The following is a 22,701-nucleotide window of genomic DNA, read 5'->3' as shown; positions in this document are numbered from 1 at the left end:
ATCTGTGATGGACTGGGTTGCATCTACTACTTCTTGTAGGATTTTCTGTTCAAGGGCATTTGTGTTTCCATACCAGGCTGTAGTTTTCCCCTTCAACATGTGTCTGCCTTTCTCATTAACAGTCTGCTTCAATATGCAATTTCTATTAGCTTCTTTTACTTAAAGATGATTAATTGTCACTCCATCGCGTGGCCGTAGTTTATTTTTTAAATCAAAAACGATCATTAGTTTTGCTACCCATAAATGTTGTAAAGTGTAAAAGTGTCAACTGCCTACAGACGTTCAGTGGTTATTAGGGTGGCCTTTTATGTGCAGAAGCTATTTCTGCACATTGAGCTACATCACTTTCAATCATTGTTCTTATACAATTCCTTGTTATATTTCATGAATTTAAAAGCATGTAAAATGTAGTTTTTTTATGTCAAAGAGGTTTCTTTTTGAAGGACACATCTGGAGCTTTATTTTGCTCCCACTTTATACATTTTGTCACATGCAGCTAGTTTCCCTTGTTGTTTCTATCAATTGTATCAGACAACCTTTATTGATTTGCAGCACTGGTTGAGAAAACAGGTCTTAACGAGTTTCTGCATTGGTGAATGCAGAGTTAAAGGTGCCCAATGTTTCATTAATTTCACAGGACATTGTGAAAGTCTTTATTCTTTGAGAAAGTCATTATTTAATGCCCTTGAAGTGGTAGAGATAAGTCAGCTTCTTAAAATGCTGCAGTCCTTGTGTGGAAGGTGTTCAAATGATGTAATTGAAAGAATTTGCATTTGGTAATGATGGTACCTCACCAGTATTTGGTAATGGTAGTACATTTCCAAGTCACACTGGTATGGGACTTTGAAATGTAGCTGTATGTTTCTATGCTTCCCTTGACCTTCCACGTGGTAGAGGTGCAGGTCTTTAGGAGATGCTGTATCTGTTTGCTCAGTAGATGATCTGGGTCTTCAAAGTTCACTTTATTATCTAAGTGTGTATTCTTTATACAACCTTGAGGTTCATCTCCGTACAGGCAGCCACAAAACAAAAAAGACCAATGTGTGGTAAAAAATACAAATTGTGCAAACAGTAAAAATAAGCAAATAGCATTCAGAACTGAAGTTCGCAGCAGTGAGTCACAGACACGAAGCCAGGCATCACTGCAGCCGATTCAGGAGTCGATGCAGGCCACAGACTCAGTTCAGCGCAGAGACGAGTAAACATCACGGAGTAGTGAGCTGAACCAGCCCATCCCTCGCCTCCAGTCCCATCACCTTGACCTTTTCAACCTGGCCTGGTACATAAATCATCCAAACCTTGGGTTGTTTCTTGCTCTCAGACGCAGATCTGTTCCGGATGCTGATAATCGAGACCATCATCAATTTTCATATATTAACATGGCATAACATTTTTTAAACATTATTAAATATCCATGGCTAGTACAGCTTCCAGAGAATCTTTCAGAATGGTTCTGCTGCAATCTTTGCGTTGTTCACCTACTGCTCTAACGTATCACCTCGCTGATAGGGTAAGTTGGCAGGGGAATTGAAAAATAGATAAAAGATTTATCATACTAGTCATTTTGCAAAATTATGAGCAGTGAGAAGTGAACACGCCCCATCACCCAGGACATTCTCATAGCTACCATCAGGAAGGAGATACAGAAGCCTGAAGGCACACACACAACATTTCTGAAACAGCTTTTTCCCCTCTGCCATCTGTTTTCTGAATGGACATTTAACCCATGAACATTATCTCACTACTTTATTTTCCTCTTTTTGCATGACTTATTTAATTTAGCTTTTTAAATATATATTTACTGTAATTCACCATTTTTATTATTATGTATTGCAATGTATTGCTGCATAACAACAAATATCACGGCATCTGCTGGTGATATTAAACCTGATTCTGATTCTAAGATGAAGGTAACTGTTTAGTGTTTTCCCAATTATTATTTCTTTTACACTACCTCTTCTGGTGGGTTTGCATCATTTGTTTAAGATTAACTCCATTTATTTCTTTGCTTACTCTGTCCTGAAAACATTCATTTTTGCCTGAGTCGTGCACATGAATCTCAAAGGGATTTCTAACCTTTATCTTCCATAACTGATCGTTCTTTCTGAACACACATCTGATGGCCTTGCCCTGGGATCGGTTTCCCATTTGAGTTCCTAACGTTCAGCTTGCAACTCGTTAATAAATCAGGTTTAACGTGCTAAGAGACACCAAACTATTTTCCCCAAGCATCAACAAAGTGCACTGTGCTTTCACTCCAGCTCTTCCTACTGTTTAAATATACCAATCCATGTGATCTGAGGTGGAATCCAGATTTTTGGTTGCAGATTAGGAGAGATTCAGGATTTTTCATACACCCTGGAGGGCAATTGTGACTCTGTAAGTTCAGGGTCTTTATTAGTTTCAAAGTTCAGTGATACTGCAAAACTCCAGTGAAAGATGCTACACATGCAAACTGCTGGAGGGACATAGCAGGCCAGACAGCATCTATGGAAAAGAGTAACCACTCGGTGATTTGGACCGAGACCCTTCATCAGGACTTATGCTTTTTCTATAGATACTGCTTAAGCTGCTGAGCTCCTCCAGCATTTTGTGTGTGTTGCTCAGATTTCCAGCATCTGCAGACTTCATCGTGCATCAGATGAAGATGTTTGAGGTCTGTCTTGAGAGATTTAATTGACTCCTCTTTACTGTTATATATTTTCTAACTGCTGATTTAGACAGATACATTTCTTACATTGTTAAATGGGATATTAATGCCATTCCCAGCCACATAAACCTTCACTGGTGGCTGTGAACCCGTTCTTTGTGATTCTTCCCCTCAGTGGTGTTCCATCATCAGGGAAGATGTAATGATGGTTTTTGATTCAAAAAAATCAACTACGTCCACACGATGATGTGACAATCAACTTTTAAGTAAAGGAGGGTAATAGAAATTGTTTTGCATATTGAAGCAGGCTGTTAATGAGAAAGGCAGATAAATGTTGAAGGAGTAAAACACAGCCTGGTATGGTAACACCGATGCCCTTGAACGAAAGTTTTCACAGAAAGTAGTGGATATGGCCCAGTCCACCATGGGTAAAGCCCTCCCCTCTATTGAGCACATCTACACAGAGAAAGCAGCATCCCCACCACCCAGGTCACGCTCTCTTGTCACTGCTGCCATCAGTAAGAAGGGACAGGAGTCTCAGGGCTCACACCAGCAGGTTCAGGAACAGTTACCACCACTCAGCCATCAGGCTCTTGAACTAAAGGGGATAACTTCACTCAATGTCACCTGCCCCATCATTGAAATATTCCCACAGCTCATGGACTCACTTTCAAAGACACTTCATCTCATGTTCTTGATATTTATTGCTTATTTATTTATTATTATTGTTATTATTATTATTTATTTCATTTTGTATTTGCAGTTTGTTATTTTTTGCATGTGGGTTGAAAGCCCAAGTTGGCGCGATCTTTCATTGATTCTATTATGGTTATTATTCTTTGAATTTATTCAGTATGCCCACAAGACAACGAAGCTCAGGGTAGTATACAGTGACATATATGTACTTTGATAATAATTTTACTTCGAACTTTTGATCTTCTTTCTCTTTATCGTTACATATTTTCTAACTGCCGATTTAGACAGATGCTTTTCCCACATTGTTAAATGGGATATTATTGTAAGTTCCAGCCACATAAAGCTTCACTGGTGGCTGTGAGCCTGTGCTTTGTGACTCTTCCTCTGATTTTCCCTCCCTTGCTATTCCTCTTTCCTCCTTAAGACTCTGCTTTCTGACCAAGCTTCTGGAATGGGTTTGATGCATAAACTCGCGAAGTGCACGATGGCCAAAAGGTTGACTGGATTCAAAATGTGTATATATGAAATTAGACTGAAAAAATACTCTGCGTATCTGAGACCAGCAATGGAATGTGCATGCCAAATACTAAAGTGAATTCTGCAAAATACATGAAAAGGAAATCAAATACAGGTTCTCCCCAGGTTCTGAATATCTTGCTTATGGACACCCTGTATGTACGAATGAGTGTCTGTCGGTCTGGCAGGATCAATGGCGATAGATTTGGAGCCACAAGCATCTTTTGCCGTGTAGGAATGGGGCTCTTCTGTGTGCCTTCTCTCCCCCACCCTCGGCTACTCCCGGCCCTTGAGCCACAACAGTCGGGTGTAGGGTTGAGGCAGGCGGAGCTGGGATTGCTAAAGAGTCTCACTTTCTCATTCACTGAGTCAGTAAGACTGGCTGGTGGCCACTGTTCCTTTGTCTGCTTGCTCTTCCATCTTTGTAGTTATCTGCTCCCATTTCTGACATATGAACATTCAGTTTATGAACAGTTCTCAGGTATGGAACCCTGTTGTAACCTGTATGAATTAAACTGGGGTAGTCAGTGAATACTGTATGCCCTTAACTCAACTGTTCCAACTCTGATAACCCCCTGCATGCTTTTTTTCAACTCCTAACCTGACTGCAGTAATGAACTTCCTGCTCTCTTTGGAGACTGCAGTTATGCAACTGCTTCTTATTGATCTGTCTGTCCTTCAAGATGTGCATTGACTTACAAATCTATTGTTGGCCAACATCATTTAGACATGCTCATCCTCCTATCATCGGACCAGCTACAGTAGTGGTTAGCAGAATGCTTTACAGAACCAGCAATCTGCATTCAGATCCTGCTACTGTCTGTAAGGAGTTTTTACATTCTCCCTGTGATCGCTCCAGTTTCCTCCCACTGTTCAAAGATGTACTGGTTGGTAGGTTAATTGGTCATTGTAAATTGTCCTGTAGCCAGCTGGTGATGTAGTGGCATCAGCACTGGATTTGGAGATGAATGGTCCCTAGTTCAAATCCAGCTGGCTCCTTTCCATCTGTGCTGGGTTGAGACAATGAAAACACTAAAAATAACAAGTTGCTCTTTGTGCTGCTGGCATTTAGGGCAACATCTCTGGCGGTGTTCAGGGCTTCCTTCATCGTGCCAGTAGCTTCCTCTCGGTTTTCACTACCATCAGTCTCGGGTAGAGTCAGGAATACCATCACACTCAGATGCAGAAGGATTCTTCATTGCTGTGTTTTGTTTTATCAGTCAGCATTGTTCGCTCTGAGTTACAAAAATGTGGGAATTTGAGGCTGGTTGAGATTTCCATTGATCATGGCTAGAACTGTGTTTCTGCTCATAACCTAGTTCATACCTTACTGAAATTACAGCTCTTCTCCTTGAAGGTGACAAGTGGACACAGGTATTTTTAAATGACCATCTGAACAAACATATTTCTGATGAATTGTAAATTCTAAAATGATCATATCACCACCTTAATCCTGCAGTAAGCAGGAAGGCCAAGGTTTGAATCCTCGTGATCACGACGGTTGAGCTCAGTCTCAGAATTAATTTAATTCTCACCGTTTCCCTTTAGTGTCTATTTTCCTGTTCTTGCCACAGGCCTTTGCTATAGCATTTATTATTGGGTATCGTTTATTCATTGAGATACAGCAATCCCCCGATTTAACCCCAGCCTAATCACGGGACAATTTACAACGACCAATTAACTTTTTGATCGGTATGTCTTTGGACTGTGGGAGGAGATTGCAGCACCTAGAGGAAACCCACGCGGTCATGAGGAGAACGTACAAATTCTTTACAGGCAGCGGCGGGAATTGAACACCGGTCACCCAGTCTGTAAAGCATTGAGTAAAGTGTTGTCCAGAAGCTGACACCAGCATAACACTAAGAGATGACAGGAGTAATCCAGATCCTTATTGATAACACCCAATTCACCAGTAGGACTATAGATATCTGAGTAAGGATCCAGAACATGTAACAGCTGAAAAGTCTTTGGCAGCTTGTAATTAATTCTTAGCCAACTGTTAAATCTGTCAAATCGTACATTTTTCTGAATGTAAAGAAACATTGGAAAACTATTAAAGATCAAATAAAACATTTTTAAAATTATTCATAAAATTGAACTTAAACAGAAGCACAAAACTTAAAACAGGTTAAAAGCAATAAGATCATTTGCTAAGCTAAATTAATTCAAAAATGTAAATTGTCCTAATATTTATATTTGTCTCTCTCAGTTATTCTTCATTCAAATCAACAAAGATACTATTCCTGTGTCAGATCTAATGTGATGCAAGTTCTAAGCAGTGGAAGATTGCTGCAAATTGGTGCTCTATTTCAATATTAGAATGCAATTGGTAAAAGAGTGGCTAAGAGTGGCTGGCAAGTTTGGGCCCTTTGTGTACACTGCATACTGTAGGTAAAGCTGGTAATCCCAAGCTTGTTGGCACTTACGCAGCAAAATACTGGCAGTCTGTAGATCATACAGGAGATAACTGGCATTGAGCTATTGGAACGGAAGGACTGGGTTTAATTGTGATGTCTCACAGAGCCAAATATCCTCTATAATTTGCTATCATGCCTAGATGTGAATAATTGGCACGTGTAAACTATTAAGTTGTACTGTGCTAATGTACAGTCAGGGGAATGGAGAAAATTTCTGAAGTGGTAAAACTTACCTGCAAATTAAACACTCCTTGTTTTAAGTATTAGAATGAATTTTCTGTTGGGTTTTTAAACCCCATATGGTGGTCTTTTACTATATTCCTGAGTGAATAACATATTTCCTCAGTTCTACATGACAAAAACAGGCAAATATTTTAATAACTACAGTTTCGAAGGTATCTTTCCAAGATTCTTTAGCAGTGAATATTAATGTTCATATTAAATCTGTTTAACGAGTGCCTCTGTTACCGTAATGGACTAAGAAACATCATATGACTATGTTAAGCAATTACTTCTGATCACCTTAATAACTAGACATTAAATCTTTCTTAACAAATGGAAACTGCAATGAATCTGAATTTGAAAGAGAACTCTTCTGGTCTCAAATAGTTTCAAAGATAAAATATCTTTGTCAAAATAAACATATGACAGGTTATGGTCTCGAGTACAGGTGTGCGTTGAGCACAGAATAAAGTAACTGGAATAATGATAGTGTCAAACATTACGGTGTGCTTGCAGTGATTGCCAGAGAAAGTACAGGTCAATCCATAGTTATCTATAAAACGACCTCGGGCAGGAGTAACATTTAGAAACAAGTTCCTCTGTATAATTCAGCTGAACTAACAGCCACAAGTAAAGTAATTTTTTTCGTTGTTGCCTTAGAGAAGCAGATTCTATTATAAATTTAGTACCTAGGGTTCCGAATTTTAATAACTTGCAACTCGGCCCATTCCTTTAACATTCTTAGGAGCAAACTGACTTTCTAAAAGCTACTAGAATTACTACTTATAGAAACTTGTTGAAAGTGCCAGGCAGAGGTGGTCAGAAGCAGGCACTGCCAATGACCTCTGCTTTCATCTTGCTCCTATTATTCAGTAACCCCTCAGCTACACTTTGTTCACTGCACTGTAAAACTTGAATCAGCAAACCCACTTCACTCTAAAATGTCAGCATATCTCTTTCTGTTTTACATCATCACGTGGTTTAATGATAGCTTTAAAGGTGAAAAGTCGCTTTAAACGTGATGCCATTCCTAGAATAAACAGCTTATGTCGCAAACTTAAGAATTAAGAGTTTGCTGTTCAGCTCGACCTCCTGTCTTTCAGACTCTTCTTTGCTGTCCACCTATAAAATACAGCTGGGCTCACACCTCACTGCCACCGAGACCGAAGCTGCCCTGCTATGATCTCTGCACTATTTGCTGAAACAACCATGGGAGATGATTACACTCTTGGCATTGTTCATTTGAATCAGAGAGGTTTTATTTTAGCCATGTATTACGATTAAAAAAGAAAGAAAACATTTTTTCCTACTTTCGTGGATTACAGGGTACCATCCAATCAAATAATTAAGTTTAAAACATGAATAAATTAATTTAGTCAAACAGCAAGAGTGACAGATAATTACAGTAAACATCGTGAGTGCAATCCCAGAATCTTACATCTTCCTGTATATGTAGGCTTTTTGTCTGCATCTCAATCCCCGAACTGTAAATTAAAATGGGTGGGTCGACTGTACAGACTTGCATCCAGCTGACCCCCGGTCGTTTCAAATATCTGAATTGCACTTGTTGGTTGTCAGTCAGATGCTGACCTTTCATGACAATGCAGCAGGGGAGGGGCTTCCGTCAAAAAGGCTGTAGTTTATAGCCAGTGGCCTTTTGTGTGAGTTGTTCTTCAATGCACTTCATTCAAGATTTGCAGCTTAAAATGTGGACTTCACTAACTGTTAAATGGTTGACTGTAAGTCTCCTTCTGCGTTGTTTATAACAGTAATACACTCCCAGATTGTCGGAGTTTAGCTACTGGGTTCATTAACTGTTTGTGGGCATGTGAGATTCAGTGCTTCCATAGTAAGAAGACCATTTCATTTACGACGTATCTGGCTTGTTCCTAGGTAAGCTCTATAGAGTTTCCGTCTGTTTGAAACAAGTAGCTAATCTGTCAAAGCAGAACTGCAGCATGAGATGATTTTAAAAGATGTTTTATATGTACTTCAGCACTCCACTGTAAGTTACCCCAGTTGTGCAGTGTGGCAGATCATGTTATGGGGAACAGTTTTCCCGTGCACTTAAAGCATGAAATAGTAACTGCAGACAGAATTAGGTCTTGCATACATTTCATGGAGCCTATATTAAGTTGCCTGAAACTAAAAACCTAAAATGACAAATCCCAGGACTGGATAACTTTTCAGAGATGCAGCACAATGTGCCTTTGTTTAACTTCGTGGGGTGTTCGAATTTATTGGTGATAACATCATGAACAATGGGCTTGCAGACTTATGTCAGCCTGCAAGTTAGAGAAGTAGAGAATGTGCAAAATCAGTGTTTGCGTAAACATTCCTAAAGGGAGGCAGTGTGAGTGGTGGTAACAGCAGGATATCTGGAAGAGAGCAGCGATGCTGGCACAGATTTACGTTGTTTACATTTCTTGTTTACGGAATGAATAGGAAATTGCTGTAAGTTTTAATTAAATTCTGTGGATGTTTTGGAAGTCCTATCCTCTTCCATTGTTCTTGGCTGAGACAGAAGTCGTTAAATGACTGAAGAGTTGTAGTAGTGAGGCTCCCTACTTCCTCTCCGTAGAAAGAACCTACAATATCGGGCTAGTATGTTTCTCTTGCAGTGTCATCTGTAAGCTTTCAAAAGGGAATACTGTTACAGATCTGTGATTCTGTAGATGCAGCTGGCTAATTCTCCTGCGTTTTCTGCTGTAAGCAGTAGGTTACTCAGTACTGCAAGCTGTGCAGAGTGATTTCAATTAGCGTAGTTAAAAGGGAATTCTGTGCTAAAAATGTGAAATAAGTAAAAATCATTCATTTTAGCTTTACTATATTGCCTCATGTAATCTTGGGATGCCCAAGGGTGCTTCATTTTCAATAAATTTCAAAGTTCAAAGTATGCATTCAAAATACTTGCTATCAAAGTGTGCATACATTATACAGATTTGAGATTCATCTCCTTACAGGCAGTCACAAACAAAAGAATCCATTGAAAAAAGACTCAAACACCCAATGTGCCAAGAAAGAAAAACAAATCGTGCAAACAATAATGACAAGCAAATTTGCAAATAATGGCATAATTTGAAATAACAGCTTAGAGATCTGATTGATTAAAGCATAAATTATGCAAAAATAGCCAAACCAATAGTGCTGATTTCCAGGAAAAGTACGCCCATTCCAAAACTGGAGCGAGCATTTGAATTCCTGTTGACATCAGCAAGGCTGAAGGTTTCCCACCATCAGAAGCGTGCATAATTTCATCAGCGTTTTCATCATGTCTATTTCCATCCTTACTGACAAAATATTGAACTAAAACAATTGAAAATTAAGAACAATAGAGGGCTATTTAACCCTCAGAGTTGCTCCACCATTTGAAACAATTATTTCCTTCTCCAATTTCCTTCTTAAATATATTCAGTGTCTTGATCTTGACAATTACCTGGAGTGAAGAAGTGGAACCTCCGCCCATTAATGCTCAATGATCTCTGATTTTGATAGCTTTGCTTTTAGCCCTTGCAGATTCCATGGACTTTCATTACAATGCTTTGGAAGCTTAATTTTAAGTGGTTGTTACGAGGCAGATTGTCAATGGTAAGACCATAATATTTCTTCTGTCAACACGTCATGTTGTGTGGATTTTCATTCATGTTTCAGCCATCTCCTGCTACACGCTGCCAAAGTTGGGTTGAGTTGGTCTCAGCACCACATCTCTGTTGTCTCGCCTCCCACAACCTGGCAAGCAGAACACCTCTCCTAGCCTCTTTCCCCACTCTGGGTCTTCAGTAATATTGTATGTATTCTCTGGATTACTGGAGAATGAACAGAGATCCTACTGAGGTATATAGATAGGGTGAATGTGTGCAGACTGTATGCCCCTCATGTTGGGTGAAACTAGAACCTGAGATGTCTGGGTTTAGGGTGAAAGGTGAAATACTTAAGAATCTGAGGGGGATCTACTTCCCTCAGAGGATGGTGCGAGTGTGGAATGAGCTGCCAGCGGAACTGGTAGGTGTGGGTTCAGTTATAACATTTAAGAGAAGCTTGAATAGATACACAGATGGGAGGGGCATGGAGACCTGTGGTCTCTAGTCTGGGTAAAGATGGATGGCTGAAGGACCTGTTTCTGTGCTGTAGTGTTCTATGACTCTATTTCTGGGGGCCCTCTTTTCTGTCCCTTGCATTCTCTCCCCCGAGCCGACCCTTGAATTACTTCTATTTTGTGCTATTTGCTAAGAGTTTGTGTCATAAGGGGCCGATTGAAATTGACCCAAGTGCAAGACACAGACACTGAAGTACTAGGAACTGGACTATATTTATTAAGAATGCTAGGGAAGCCAAGGAGTGAGGACAAAATGATAACACAAAGGTAGACGAAGAGTGACAAGCCGGAAAACCTGGATTTGGACTTGGGACTAGAACTTGACAGGGAACTCAGGTCATGACTCAGAACTCGGGTCTTGGCAGGGACTCGGTACCTGGGTCTGGACTTGGCTCTTGACTAGAACTCGGACTTGACTTGGACAGAAGTCGGACTTGGCCTGGACTGGACTTGGACTTGGCTTGGACTTGACTCTCAACTTGGACTAGGAACTTGACTCTCAACTTGGACTTGGAACTTGACTCTTGACTTGGACTAGGCTCAGACTTGACTTAGATACAGGACACAAAACACTGAGCTGGGGCTCCTCCTTGGACACAGGTTATAGAGTTGGAGCTCTTTTGAGGCACAGGGCACAAAACACTGAGACCGTTCCCCCCTCAGGTTAGCGGCAAACAGCCAGACCTACCCAGCAGAGGAGAACACACAGAGAGACGAAACCACACAACAATGGACTCTTTTTATCTTGACATGAAAAAGCTCCAAGAAGTGGCAAGCCGTCGACGCGGCGGGTTAACTTGATGGGGATTCTGACGAGGTTACTGACGAGGACGGTCCAGCAAGGAATCACTGGATCCCAGAGCTATTTATGTTGCCAAAACAAGAATCAGGTGCCTCAACTAGGGCGCCCAACAGAACAAGGGAAAAAAGGAATAGCCGGAATATGGAATCCATGGACTGGACCGTGAACTGGAATGTGCACTTCACAGACCAGACCGTGACAGTTTGGTGCCCTTCTGTAACAAGTATGCAGCAAAGGGTTTCAGCCTTAATCCTATTTTAGCTCTTCTAAAACATTCTAATGCAGTTTTAATCATCTTGTTAGACAAATTATTTATGTGAAACCCAATTCAATGTTAGCACAAAATACAATGACAGTTAAGGACACCAAGAAGAATGATCTACAGTTTATACGCTAATGCCAGTCCTGAAGAAGGGTCTCAGCCCGAAACGTTGACTGCTTATTCCCATTTCTAGATGCTGTCTGACCTGCTCAGTTCCTCCAATGCATTGCTGTGTATTGTTCTAAGCTAGTGTGTCTGTGGTGGTGTTTGGAAGCACCGTATTCACTTTACACATGTTTCCTTGTAATGAGTAAATAATCAGGAAATCTTATGTTAGTGAGATTTCTTAAAAATGGATTGCAAGGTCCTTGGACTGAAACCATCAGGCAGCACCATTAAACATGAGGATTTTTAAATTCTAAACCTGTGCTCAGGGAGAGGACTTTGTGCTTATGGAGGTGATTTCACACCTCTGTGGATAGTATTGATGGATGATGTCTTCCTGGCTTTAGATTCATTTGCTGGATATAAACGGCTGTACATGTCTTTCCACATCTTGGGTTCAAGGATTAACTTTGTGAATGCAGCCATCCAATAAACTGGCCTAACATGGAATGTTACAGGCTGTCTCTGTACAATATTTCATCATTGATTTTCTTCTACCGCTGAAATACCTGGACTCTCTGAAGCCCCATAAGTACATTACACTGATTTGTGGATCTGCATGATATTGTGATGTGACCACACTGGTGCAGAAGTGCAGCAGACCCAAATCCATCTTCTCAGACAGCTGAAGGTGAAGTTCTTAAAAAAGTAGAAGCTAGGAAGTAATTCTTTCACATTCAGTACTGTGCAAAAGTCTTAGGCACATATATATAGCTAAGGTGCCTAAGGTTTTTGCACGGAACTGTATCTGCCACCTGGGGCAGCGAATGAGTTTGTAAATCTCACAGGATCAAAGGATGTTGGGATGGCAAAGGTGAAGTGCCACAGGAGGGGTATGGGAATGGTGACCGGGGGAGAGGGTGCGTGGGTGCAGACACACCCAGCCCCAAGCCACCAGGCAAGGTCATTTGATTCCAAACAATTGGTTTATTCATCATTACAGAATGTCTCTTGGTGCTTCCCGCTCCTTCCCCTGTCCCTTCCCCTTTTCCCAACCATGATTCCCCTCTCCCTGCCCCCTTCCCGCCCTCAGTCCACAATGGAGACCCATATCGGAATCAGGTTTATCATCGCTCACATATGATTTGCTTTTTTTTTGCGACAGCAGCTGTACAGTGAATTACATAAAATTACCACAGCATTAAGCCAAAGTCTTAGGCACCCTTGCACTGTACATAGGGTTAAATTACTGGTTCTTGCATTGCTGATGTAGGGTTTAATATGGTGGATAATTTTGAGACAGTGAAGTTGATGTAAAAGGAGGATTTCACATTGGGCATTGACTTAAAGATTTCTCCTGTATGTTGGGATACAAAGGCATCCCTTTAGAACAGAGATGAGGAAGAATTTCAAGCAACACACACAAAATGCTGGAGGAACTCAGCAGGCCAGGCAGCATCTATGGAAAAGAGTACAGTCAACATTTCGAGCCAAAATCTTCCGGCAGGCTCTACTCTTTTCCATAGATGCTGCCTGGCCAGCGGGGCTGCTCCAGCATTTTGTGTGTGTTGCTTAGATTTCCAGCATCTGCAGATTTTCTCTTGTTTGTGACGAGGAATTTTATGAGCCAGAAGGTGGTGAATCTGTTGGTGAATTCATTGCCACAGATGGCTGTGGAGACCAAGTCATTGTGTATATTTAAAGTGGATGTTGATAGGTTCTTGATTAGTGATGGCATCAAAGATGTTACAGGAGAATAGAGCTGAGAGGGAAAATAAATCAGCCATGGTAAAATGTCGGAGTAGACTAGAAGGGGCAAAGGTCCTTAAGGTCTTAGAGCCAACAAGTCAGCCTAAAGAGACGCAACATTCACAAAGCTGGAGGAATTCAGCAGGTTGGGCTGATATGTGGAGGAAAATAGACAGTTAATGTTTTGTGTTGAGACTTCGGCTTCTTGCTTGTTCCTCCGGCTTTTTGCGTGTTGCTCCAGGTTCCAGCATTTCCAGTCTCTTTGTCTCCAGCCTGATAACACAGACTCACTTCCTGAAATTTGATCACTTGAACTTTTCAAAAAGGCAAACTTAGAAGTGATTTTCCTAATTAATTGTAGATTCATTGATTTAAAAGAATATGCCAAATTAATGACCAATACAATTGTGTTTGTGATAGTTAGTTGTTCCATTTAAGAGTAGTAGCAGAGCATGATTGGATTTGTCTGAAATCAGGAATTTCCGGATTGACTGGTAACCTGCCATTTCTTGTTTTGACTGCAGTGCAAGTGTCGGGTGACTCTTTTAACAAAAGGTTTTTGAGCCAAACAACTTTGTTGTTTCAGCTTGGGAAACACCCATGCCCACTTATTTCTCTTCCATGTAAATGCATCCAATTGAACTGTTTGAAGGGATATTTCCAGTGGTTTCTTCAATTCTCAAAAGCAATTAGACGGTCAGAGATTATTTTTATTGTGATGAAGAAGCTTCAGGAGATTAGTTTAGAAGTTGGTAGTGAAATGCAATGGAGAGTCTCTTTTGGACAATTAATTGATTTGAAGCATATAATTGTTTCAATTGCCCAATGACGTAAAAGTGTGAAAGATGTATAGCATGTGATCTTTCAATTGTTTGCTTTCAAACAGAGAACAACAGAGAACAAAGCAGCTTTCGGGTTAATTGCTGATTGTTTTGTTTGATAATATGAAATAGAAGCTAAAGTAGTTTCTAAAGTCCCAGTTCACCTATATTTTGAACATAATGCCTTTATTTCAAAGCTGATAACCTTGTATTGAACCTTCATAATGCATTTATATAGTATTTTAACATCCCAATGCAAAGAAGCAAAAAGCAAAATTACACAGATATTGATACTCAGCCTCTTAGGACATTATTAGAACAGATGAAAAAAGCTAAGTTTGATCCAAGAAAGAAAAGTGTAAGGGATATTTTAAAGCAGGTTATGGAAATAGTGGGATGGAAAGATTTAAGGAAGAAATTCCTGAGCTTAGGATCACGACAGTGAAGTAATTGCCACGAATGGTAGTTGAAGAAGTTAGAATTACAGAGAGACACGCAAAACATCCCCTTCCTTTCCGGTCCCTGATTGAGAGTTGCAGTCTGAAACGTCAATTGTTTATTCATGTCAATAGATGCTGCCTAACCTGCTGAGTTCCTCCAGCATTTACTTTACTTTACTTTATTGTCGCCAAACAATTGATACTAGAGCGTACAATCATCACAGTGATATTTAATTCTGTGCTTTGCACTCCCTGGATTACAAATTGATAGTAAATATTAAAAATTTAAATTATAAATCATAAATAGAAAATAGAAAAGGGAAAGGAAGGTAGGTCAAAAAAACCGGAGGCGGGTCCGGATATTTGGAAGGTATGGCCCAGATCCAGGTCAGGATCCGTTCAGCAGTCTTATCACAGTTGGAAAGAAGCTGTTCCCAAATCTGGCTGTACGAGTCTTCAAGCTCCTGAGCCTTCTCCCGGAGGGAAGAGGGACGAAAAGTGTGTTGGCTGGGTGGGTCGTGTCCTTGATTATCCTGGCAGCACTGCTCCGACAGCGTGCGGTATAAAGTGAGTCTAAGGACGGAAGATTGGTTTGTGTGATGTGCTGGGCTGTGTTCACCATCTTCTGCAACTTCTTCCGGTCTTGGACAGGACAACTTCCATACCAGGTTGTGATGCACCCTAGAAGAATGCTTTCTACGGTGCATCTATAAAAATTAGTGAGGGTTTTAGGGGACAGGCCAAATTTCTTTAGTTTTCTCAGGAAGTAAAGAGGCTGGTGGGCCTTCTTGGCAGTGAACTCTGCTTGGTTGGACCAAGTCAGGTCATTTGTGATATTGACCCCGAGGAACTTAAAGCTTTTGACCTGTTCCACTTGCGCACAACCAATGTAAATTGGGTCGTGCGGTCCGCTACTCCTTCTGAAGTCAACAACCAATTCTTTCGTATTGCTGACGTTGAGGGATAGGTTATTGTCTTCGCACCATGCCACCAGGTTCTTAATTTCCTCTCTGTACTCAAACTCATCATTACCTGAGATATGGCCTACAATTGTTGTGTCATCAGCAAACTATCAAGCTTCTAACAGAGTACAAGATCTCACTTAAGGATTGGTGTACACTCGCATAATGTTCTCACCACTGCAACAAATTCTTTGAAGAAGTGACTAGAATGATCATTAATCGCAATGCATTTAGTGCATTTTAGACTTCTGGTAAAATCCAAACTATAAAAGTGCATGGGATCCAAAAGAGAGTAGTAATTTGGATCTATATTTTAATACTCTTTCCAAGTCCTCATATTGGTTTATATGCAATCCACTAGTTTGTGCAATGTGTCTTCCATGTTTAAATAACTTTGCTTTATTGTCGCCAAACAATTGATACTAGAGCGCATAATCATCACAGCGATATTTGATTCTGCTCTTCGTGCTCTCTGGAGTACAAATCAATAGTAAATATTAAAAATTTAAATTATAAATCATAAATAGAAAAATAGAAAAGGGAAAGTAAGGTAGTGCAAAAAAACCGAGAGGCAGGTCTGGATATTTGGAGGGTATGGCCCAGATCTGGGTCAGGATCCATTCAGCAGTCTTATCACAGTTGGAAAGAAGCTGTTCCCAAATCTGGCATACGAGTCTTCAAGCTCCTGAGCCTTCTCCCGGAGGGAAGAGGGACGAAAAGTGTGTTGGCTGGGTGGGTCGTGTCCTTGATTATCCTGGCAGCACTGCTCCGACAGCGTGCGGTGTAAAGTGAGTCCAAGGACAGAAGGTTGGTTTGTCTGATGTGCTGGGCTGTGTTCACGATCTTCTGCAGCTCCTTCCGGTCTTGGACAGGACGACTTCCGTACTTCCATTTTATTGTGTTGCTTTGGGTTTCCAGCATCTGCAGAATGCCTCGTGTTTATAATTAGAGGAATCCTTTTTTTTGGGAGGGTTATAGGTTTTGATGAGATTATACATGGGGAATGAAGATGGAGGGAATTTTAAAATTGGTTTATTGCTGAACTGGGCGCCAATGTCTGTCAGTGAACAAGACAGTGTGACAATTATTACAGAGCAGTATTAGTTTTTATGCTTTCAAGGTTATGCTGAGTGAGGGAAGTTGTCTAGGATTGGAAAAACCAAGAAATAGTAAAGGTGTGGATGAAGGATTCACTGGGATGAACTAAAACAGGATGAGACTTGGGGAAAATTATAGAGCAGGGGTTTCCAACCTTGGATCCACAGACCCCTCGGTTAATGGTAGGGGACCATGGCATAAGAAAGTTTGGGAACTCTGTTATAGAGAGACCATTGAGGAGAAATAAAACAGAAGTGTGTTTAAATATGTGAGAGGCAAGTCAATCGATGAAGCAGTTCAAAAGTGTGAGACCCAACAGGCAAGATTGAGGTTTTCTAATACGGGATTTCTCAAATCAAATAGGAAAGAGATGAATTAATTTCCATATTTGCTCATGACATGGAAGGAGGCTATGAAGTTTATTGAATCTGTCATCTGCTCTCAGGATGAGGCTTTTCATTCTAGGACGAGGGAGATGTCTTCATTTTTTAAAGAAAGGGGCTTCCCTTCCTCCACTATCAACTCTGCTCTTAAACGCATCTCCCCCATTTCACGTACATCTGCTCTCACTCCAACCTCCCACCACCCCACTAGGAATAGGGTTCCCCTGGTCCTCACCTACCACCCCACCAGCCTCCGGGTCCAACATATTATTCTCCGTAACTTCCGCCACCTCCAACGGGATCCCACCACTAAGCACATCTTTCCCTCCCCCCCTCTCTCTGCATTCCGCAGGGATCGCTCCCTACACAACTCCCTTGTCCATTCGTCTCCCCCCCATCCCTCCCCACTGATCTCCCTCCTGGCACTTATCCGTGTAAGCGGAACAAGTGCTACACATGCCCTTACACTTCCTCCCTTACCACCATTCAGGGCCCCAAACAGTCCTTCCAGGTGAGGCATCACTTCACCTGTGAGTCGACTGGGGTGATATACTGCGTCCGGTGCTCCCGATGTGGCCTTTTATATATTGGTGAGACCCGACGCAGACTGGGAGACCGCTTTGCTGAACATCTACGCTCTGTCCGCCAGAGAAAGCAGGATCTCCCAGTGGCCACACATTTTAATTCCACATCCCATTCCCATTCTGACATGTCTATCCACGGCCTCCTCTACTGTAAAGATGAAGCCACACTCAGGTTGGAGGAACAACACCTTATATTCCGTCTGGGTAGCCTCCAACCTGATGGCATGAACATTGACTTCTCTAACTTCCGCTAGGCCCCACCTCCCCCTCGTACCCCAGCTGTTACTCATTTTTATGCACACATTCTTTCTCTCACTCTCCTTTTTCTCCCTCTGTCCCTCTGAATATACCTCTTGCCCATCCTCTGGGTCACCCCCCCACCCCCCGTCTTTCTTCCCGGACCTCCTGTCCCATGATCCTCTCGTATCCCCTTTTGCCTATCACCTGTCCAGCTCTCGGCTCTATCCCTCCCCCTCCTGTCTTCTCCTATCATTTTGCATCAACCCCTCCCCCTCCAGCTTTCAAATCCCTTACTCACTCTTCCTTCAGTTAGTCCTGACGAAGGGTCTCGGCCTGAAACGTCGACTGCGCCTCTTCCTATAGATGCTGCTTGGCCTGCTGCGTTCACCAGCAACTTTGATGTATGTTGCTTGAATTTCCAGCATCTGCAGAATTCCTGTTGTTTGCCCAGAGAAACTTCATTGTTTTCTACTTGTCCTACCATCCAGCTACACTGGGGATAATTTACACCAGCTACCTAATGCCCCTGCCAGCACAATCCGGGTACTTACAAGGAGAACGTGCAATCTTCGCAGAGTCAGTGCTGGAGGTGAGGATCAAACTCAGGTTCTGGGAATCATAAGGCGGCAGCACTCTCTACAGAGCCACTGCACCTGACTCATTCAGCTGGCTAGGATCCTGAGTGACGATGAGATTTGCTACAGTGTGTTTACACAGAATGTAGAACATAGAACAATATAGTACAGGCCCTTTGGCCCATGATGTTATGGTGACATTTTAATCTACTCCATGATTAATTTTTAAAAAATTTATTCATTTATGGGATGTGGGTGTTGCCAGCCAAGCCATTATTTATTGCCCATCCCTAGTTGCCAATGGGAAGGTGGTGATGAGCTGCCTTCTTAAAGCACTGCAGTCTCTGAAGTGTAGGTACACACACAGTGCTGTTCGGGAAGGAATTCCATGATTTTAACCCAGCAACTATGAAGAAATGGCGATATGTTTCCAAGTCAGGATGGTGAGTGACTTGGAGGGGGATTTCCAAGTGGTGGTGTTCCCAGGTATCTACTGTTCTTGTCCTTTTAGATGGTGGTGGTCGTGAGTCTGGAAGGTGTTGCCTTAGGAACTTTGGTGTGTTGTTGTAGTACACTTGGTAGATAATACACACTGCTGCAACAGTTCATCGAACACCTTCTTTCCCACATAGCCCCCAGTTTTCCTTTTATCACATCCATGAGTCTCTTAAAAGTCCCTGATGTACCTGCCTCCACCACCACCCTTGGAATGTGCCCCACGCACCACCACTCTTTGTGTAAAAAAAAACCCTACCTCTGACGTCCCCCCGAGACTTTCCTCCAATCACCTTAAAATTACACCTTCCCTTCTTGGGAAAAGGTCACGGCTGTCCATTTACCTTTGTCTCTAATATCCTATACGCCTTTACCTAGTCATCCCTTGCTCCAGAGAGAAACTCCCTCGCTGACCCAACCTATCCTCATAAGACATGATCTCAAATCCAGACAGCATCTTGGTAAATCTCCGCTCCACACTCTCTAAAGCTTCTTAACTTTCCTACAATGAGGCAACCATGTTTATCCCATTTCAGTCTGGGATTCAAGTGGATTCATTGGATTCTTTACAACAACCACTTCAAAACCCTTTACTGTTGCTTCAGCTGAAGACGGAAGTTATTGGTTACCGGTAATCACAGTCTGGTGCATATTTCTCCTACCATGCTCGGTCTTCACTCAGCAACCATTCCAGCCCATTAGGAACAGTTCTCCAGTGAGATTATACACAGAACCTTGCAAAAGCACAGTCCAGAAAGAGAAGGCAGAGGGAATCAATTCTGTAATCTGATTGTGGTAATAATTATGGATACTATATTCATTTACTAAGAGCAAAGATGAGCTACTAAGAGTGTAGTGGAAAAATGTTCCAAAGTGCCTCAATATAATGAACATTTTCTGAGTACTATGTTCAAGAACATTGCATGTTGCATAATTCTAAAAATAGAAATGACCTGTCAACTTACTTCAGCAGCTTTGATAGGTTATTATTTCAGGAATTTACTATCTGCTCAGACAGGAAAAAATGCATTGCTAAACTTCAAACAAGAGCTGTCACTATAGGACTGTTAGACAGAAGTTACTTTAGAGATGAAAAATTGAATTTATAAGCAGCTCTCACATCTGAATGTATCCCTTTTTACTTTTCATGCAATCTTTCTTGAAACTCTAGAAAGTTGTGTTTCCTGTTATAATGAAATGCCTCTGTCAAGCTATAATGTCCACTGCACTCTGCTTCTGGAAATCAGCTCTGTTGACATCAATGGAATTGCAATTCTGAAGCGCATATATTACGATTTTATTAATATTTTGCATGATTAGCATACGTAACTGAGAAAAGGTTTAAGGCAGAGTTAATGGTAGGCTTAAAAAAGCTTGGGAACCCCTGCTTTAAGGGATAAATGCTGATGAGGATACTGGATGAACAGGTGAATAACTTTATCTTATACTTTGCTTCAGTGGCAAGAGAGAAAGTTAATATTGGATAGGATTGTTTGGATCTGTGGTTGCAACCTAAGAGGGCAGAGAGGGACACCAGTAATTCTGGTGGTAAAAGATGCAGACTGAGAGCTGTTAATAGAGTGGTCATTAAATGTTTAATAATAATTTAGTTGGAGAGTCCACAATAAAAGACTTTCATGCAGTTCTCTTAAAAGGAGTGACCCTTGACATCATCAGGCAGTAATGGGGAAGAAAGCATATTTTATTGAGTCTGAATGTGAGGCTTTCATTCAGGAAGATTGGGAACCCCCCCCCCCCCCAGCTTAGATCTTATCAAAGTTCATCTGTGTGTCAGCATGGTAAGAACAAAAATAACATGAATAATGCTAATCTGAGACAAGAAATGTGCAATAGTTCAATCAGAATTTGAAGGGGAAAAGATGAATATTTTGGAGGTGATCCATTCAATAGAAATATTGATTTACATTTGTCTTTTAGATGTAAATTTTTCTGTTGTGCATTTCCGGATGTGTGTGAAATCAATGTGAAGCTTCTTTGAAAATGACCTTATGTTGCAGATTTGATGATACAGTAAATTAATTTTCATAGCCATGCTGCTGGAACATTTATCCTGACACATCTCTGATGTTATGCTTTCCAGCCAATCCTTGACTTCTGAAGAGGACAAGTCAGTTTCAGCTCCGCTGGTCAGACCAGTTGCTCCCTGTCCTCTGCAGCATCCTGAGTACACCAAACCACTGGATGATGCTAAAGTTTTTCAGGAGCACCCTGAGGAAATTGCACTGAGGTATCAATGTATAACATTTATAAATTCAAACATGAAGCTGAGAAATTTGATATTCAACATCCTAGTTCATTAGTTCCTTGCCACTTACTTGCCATCTATTCCGTATTTAAACCCAAATCATTAATTATGCAATTCTCATGTTAACAAAAGTAAAACGTAAAGAGCATAAATTAACCCCATGCATAATTATCCATAACTTTTGTCTAATTGAAACAAATTCTGTTTGGGGTTTGATTATATTGGCTGAGTGTCTGGCAGTAGTAACTGATGTCATTGTAGCTGAATTAGAAGGAAATATTCAACAAAGTTCCTGTTCATGATCTTTGTTACTGTAAGTGTATGTGCACCTGGATGTGTCATTTGATAATGGAAAGAAATATACATGAGAGAATGTTGCGGATATAAGGATGTACAAAACAGAAACATAATTGCATGGCCACTTGAGCCTGCTCCGTCACTTCGTTAGATCATGGTTTAAACTTCACTCTTGTGTCTGTTCTGCATAAAACTTGAATCCCCCATTGATCAACAATCTATCTCAGCCTCAAGTATATTCAATGATTCAGATTCCAAACTCTGAGGTAAAGAATTCCAGATACACAGCTCCCTGAGACAAAACAATCTTTCTTATCACCACAAACACGAGGAAATCTGCAGACGCTGGAATTTCAAGCAACACACATAAAAATTGCTGGTGAAGCCTGGCCTGCAGCTTTCTGATCACCATCTTAAAATGGACCTGTGCTCTGAATCAGTGTCCGTTTTTCTTCTAGATCAAGGGTTCCTGATAGGGGTCCATGGACCCCCTCGGATAATGGTAAGGGTGCATGGCATAAAGTCGGGAACCCCTGTTCTAGATTCTCCCATATGAACATACGTCTTCTTAGCTTGGCAAGCCCTTTGTAACATTTAGGAAAATTATCTCTCAGTCTTCTAAACTTCAAGTGAGCACAGGCTGAAGCTGCTCAAACTCGTCACTCCAAGCATTAACACAATAAATACACACAAAATGTCCCTACGGCTGTACAACAGTCTCTGATGCTGGGGATGACTGTCGCCAAAAGACTTACCTTGAGGGAATGGAAATCACTCTCTCCCCATTCCTTCCGGAGATGGATAGCTGACGTGATCTCAGTCATACAGATGGAGAGACTCAGGTTCTTGAGAACCAATTCAATTATAAAATTTTCAGCTATCTGAGATCCATTTCTTGCCTACCTAGACAAGGCCGGGGGCAGGTGAACAATTTCCCCCTCAGCTAATCTCTCACGGCCCTCATTCGAGACCTAATGTTTAGCACTTTTGAGCACTCTGTACAACAGGCATCCCTCTAATGTTAT

At 41.3% G+C, this 22,701-nt stretch overlaps 1 protein-coding gene and 1 long non-coding RNA gene across 15 annotated transcripts in view; one reads left to right on the top strand and one right to left on the bottom strand.

Moving 5' to 3' along the window:
• LOC134359049 (uncharacterized) overlaps positions 1–18,784 on the bottom strand; it is a 67,433-nt gene extending 48,649 nt beyond the window's left edge. For both annotated transcript variants that reach the window (XR_010021016.1, XR_010021017.1), the window contains exon 1: positions 18,595–18,784. This is a non-coding gene — a long non-coding RNA (uncharacterized LOC134359049). The remainder of the gene's footprint in view (positions 1–18,594) is intronic.
• The window catches only part of LOC134359048 (uncharacterized), a 279,403-nt gene that overhangs the window by 100,901 nt on the left and 155,801 nt on the right, over positions 1–22,701 (top strand). For all 13 annotated transcript variants that reach the window (XM_063071897.1, XM_063071898.1, XM_063071901.1 and 10 more), the window contains one exon: positions 21,215–21,361. In XM_063071897.1, coding sequence (XP_062927967.1) covers positions 21,215–21,361 — 147 coding nt within the window. The remainder of the gene's footprint in view (positions 1–21,214; positions 21,362–22,701) is intronic.

This window comes from Mobula hypostoma, chromosome 19 (genome assembly GCF_963921235.1).
Source record: "Mobula hypostoma chromosome 19, sMobHyp1.1, whole genome shotgun sequence".
Lineage (NCBI taxonomy): Eukaryota > Metazoa > Chordata > Chondrichthyes > Myliobatiformes > Myliobatidae > Mobula > Mobula hypostoma.
The sequence above is the reverse complement of the archived record's forward strand: the minus strand, read 5'-3'. Positions and strand labels throughout refer to the sequence as shown.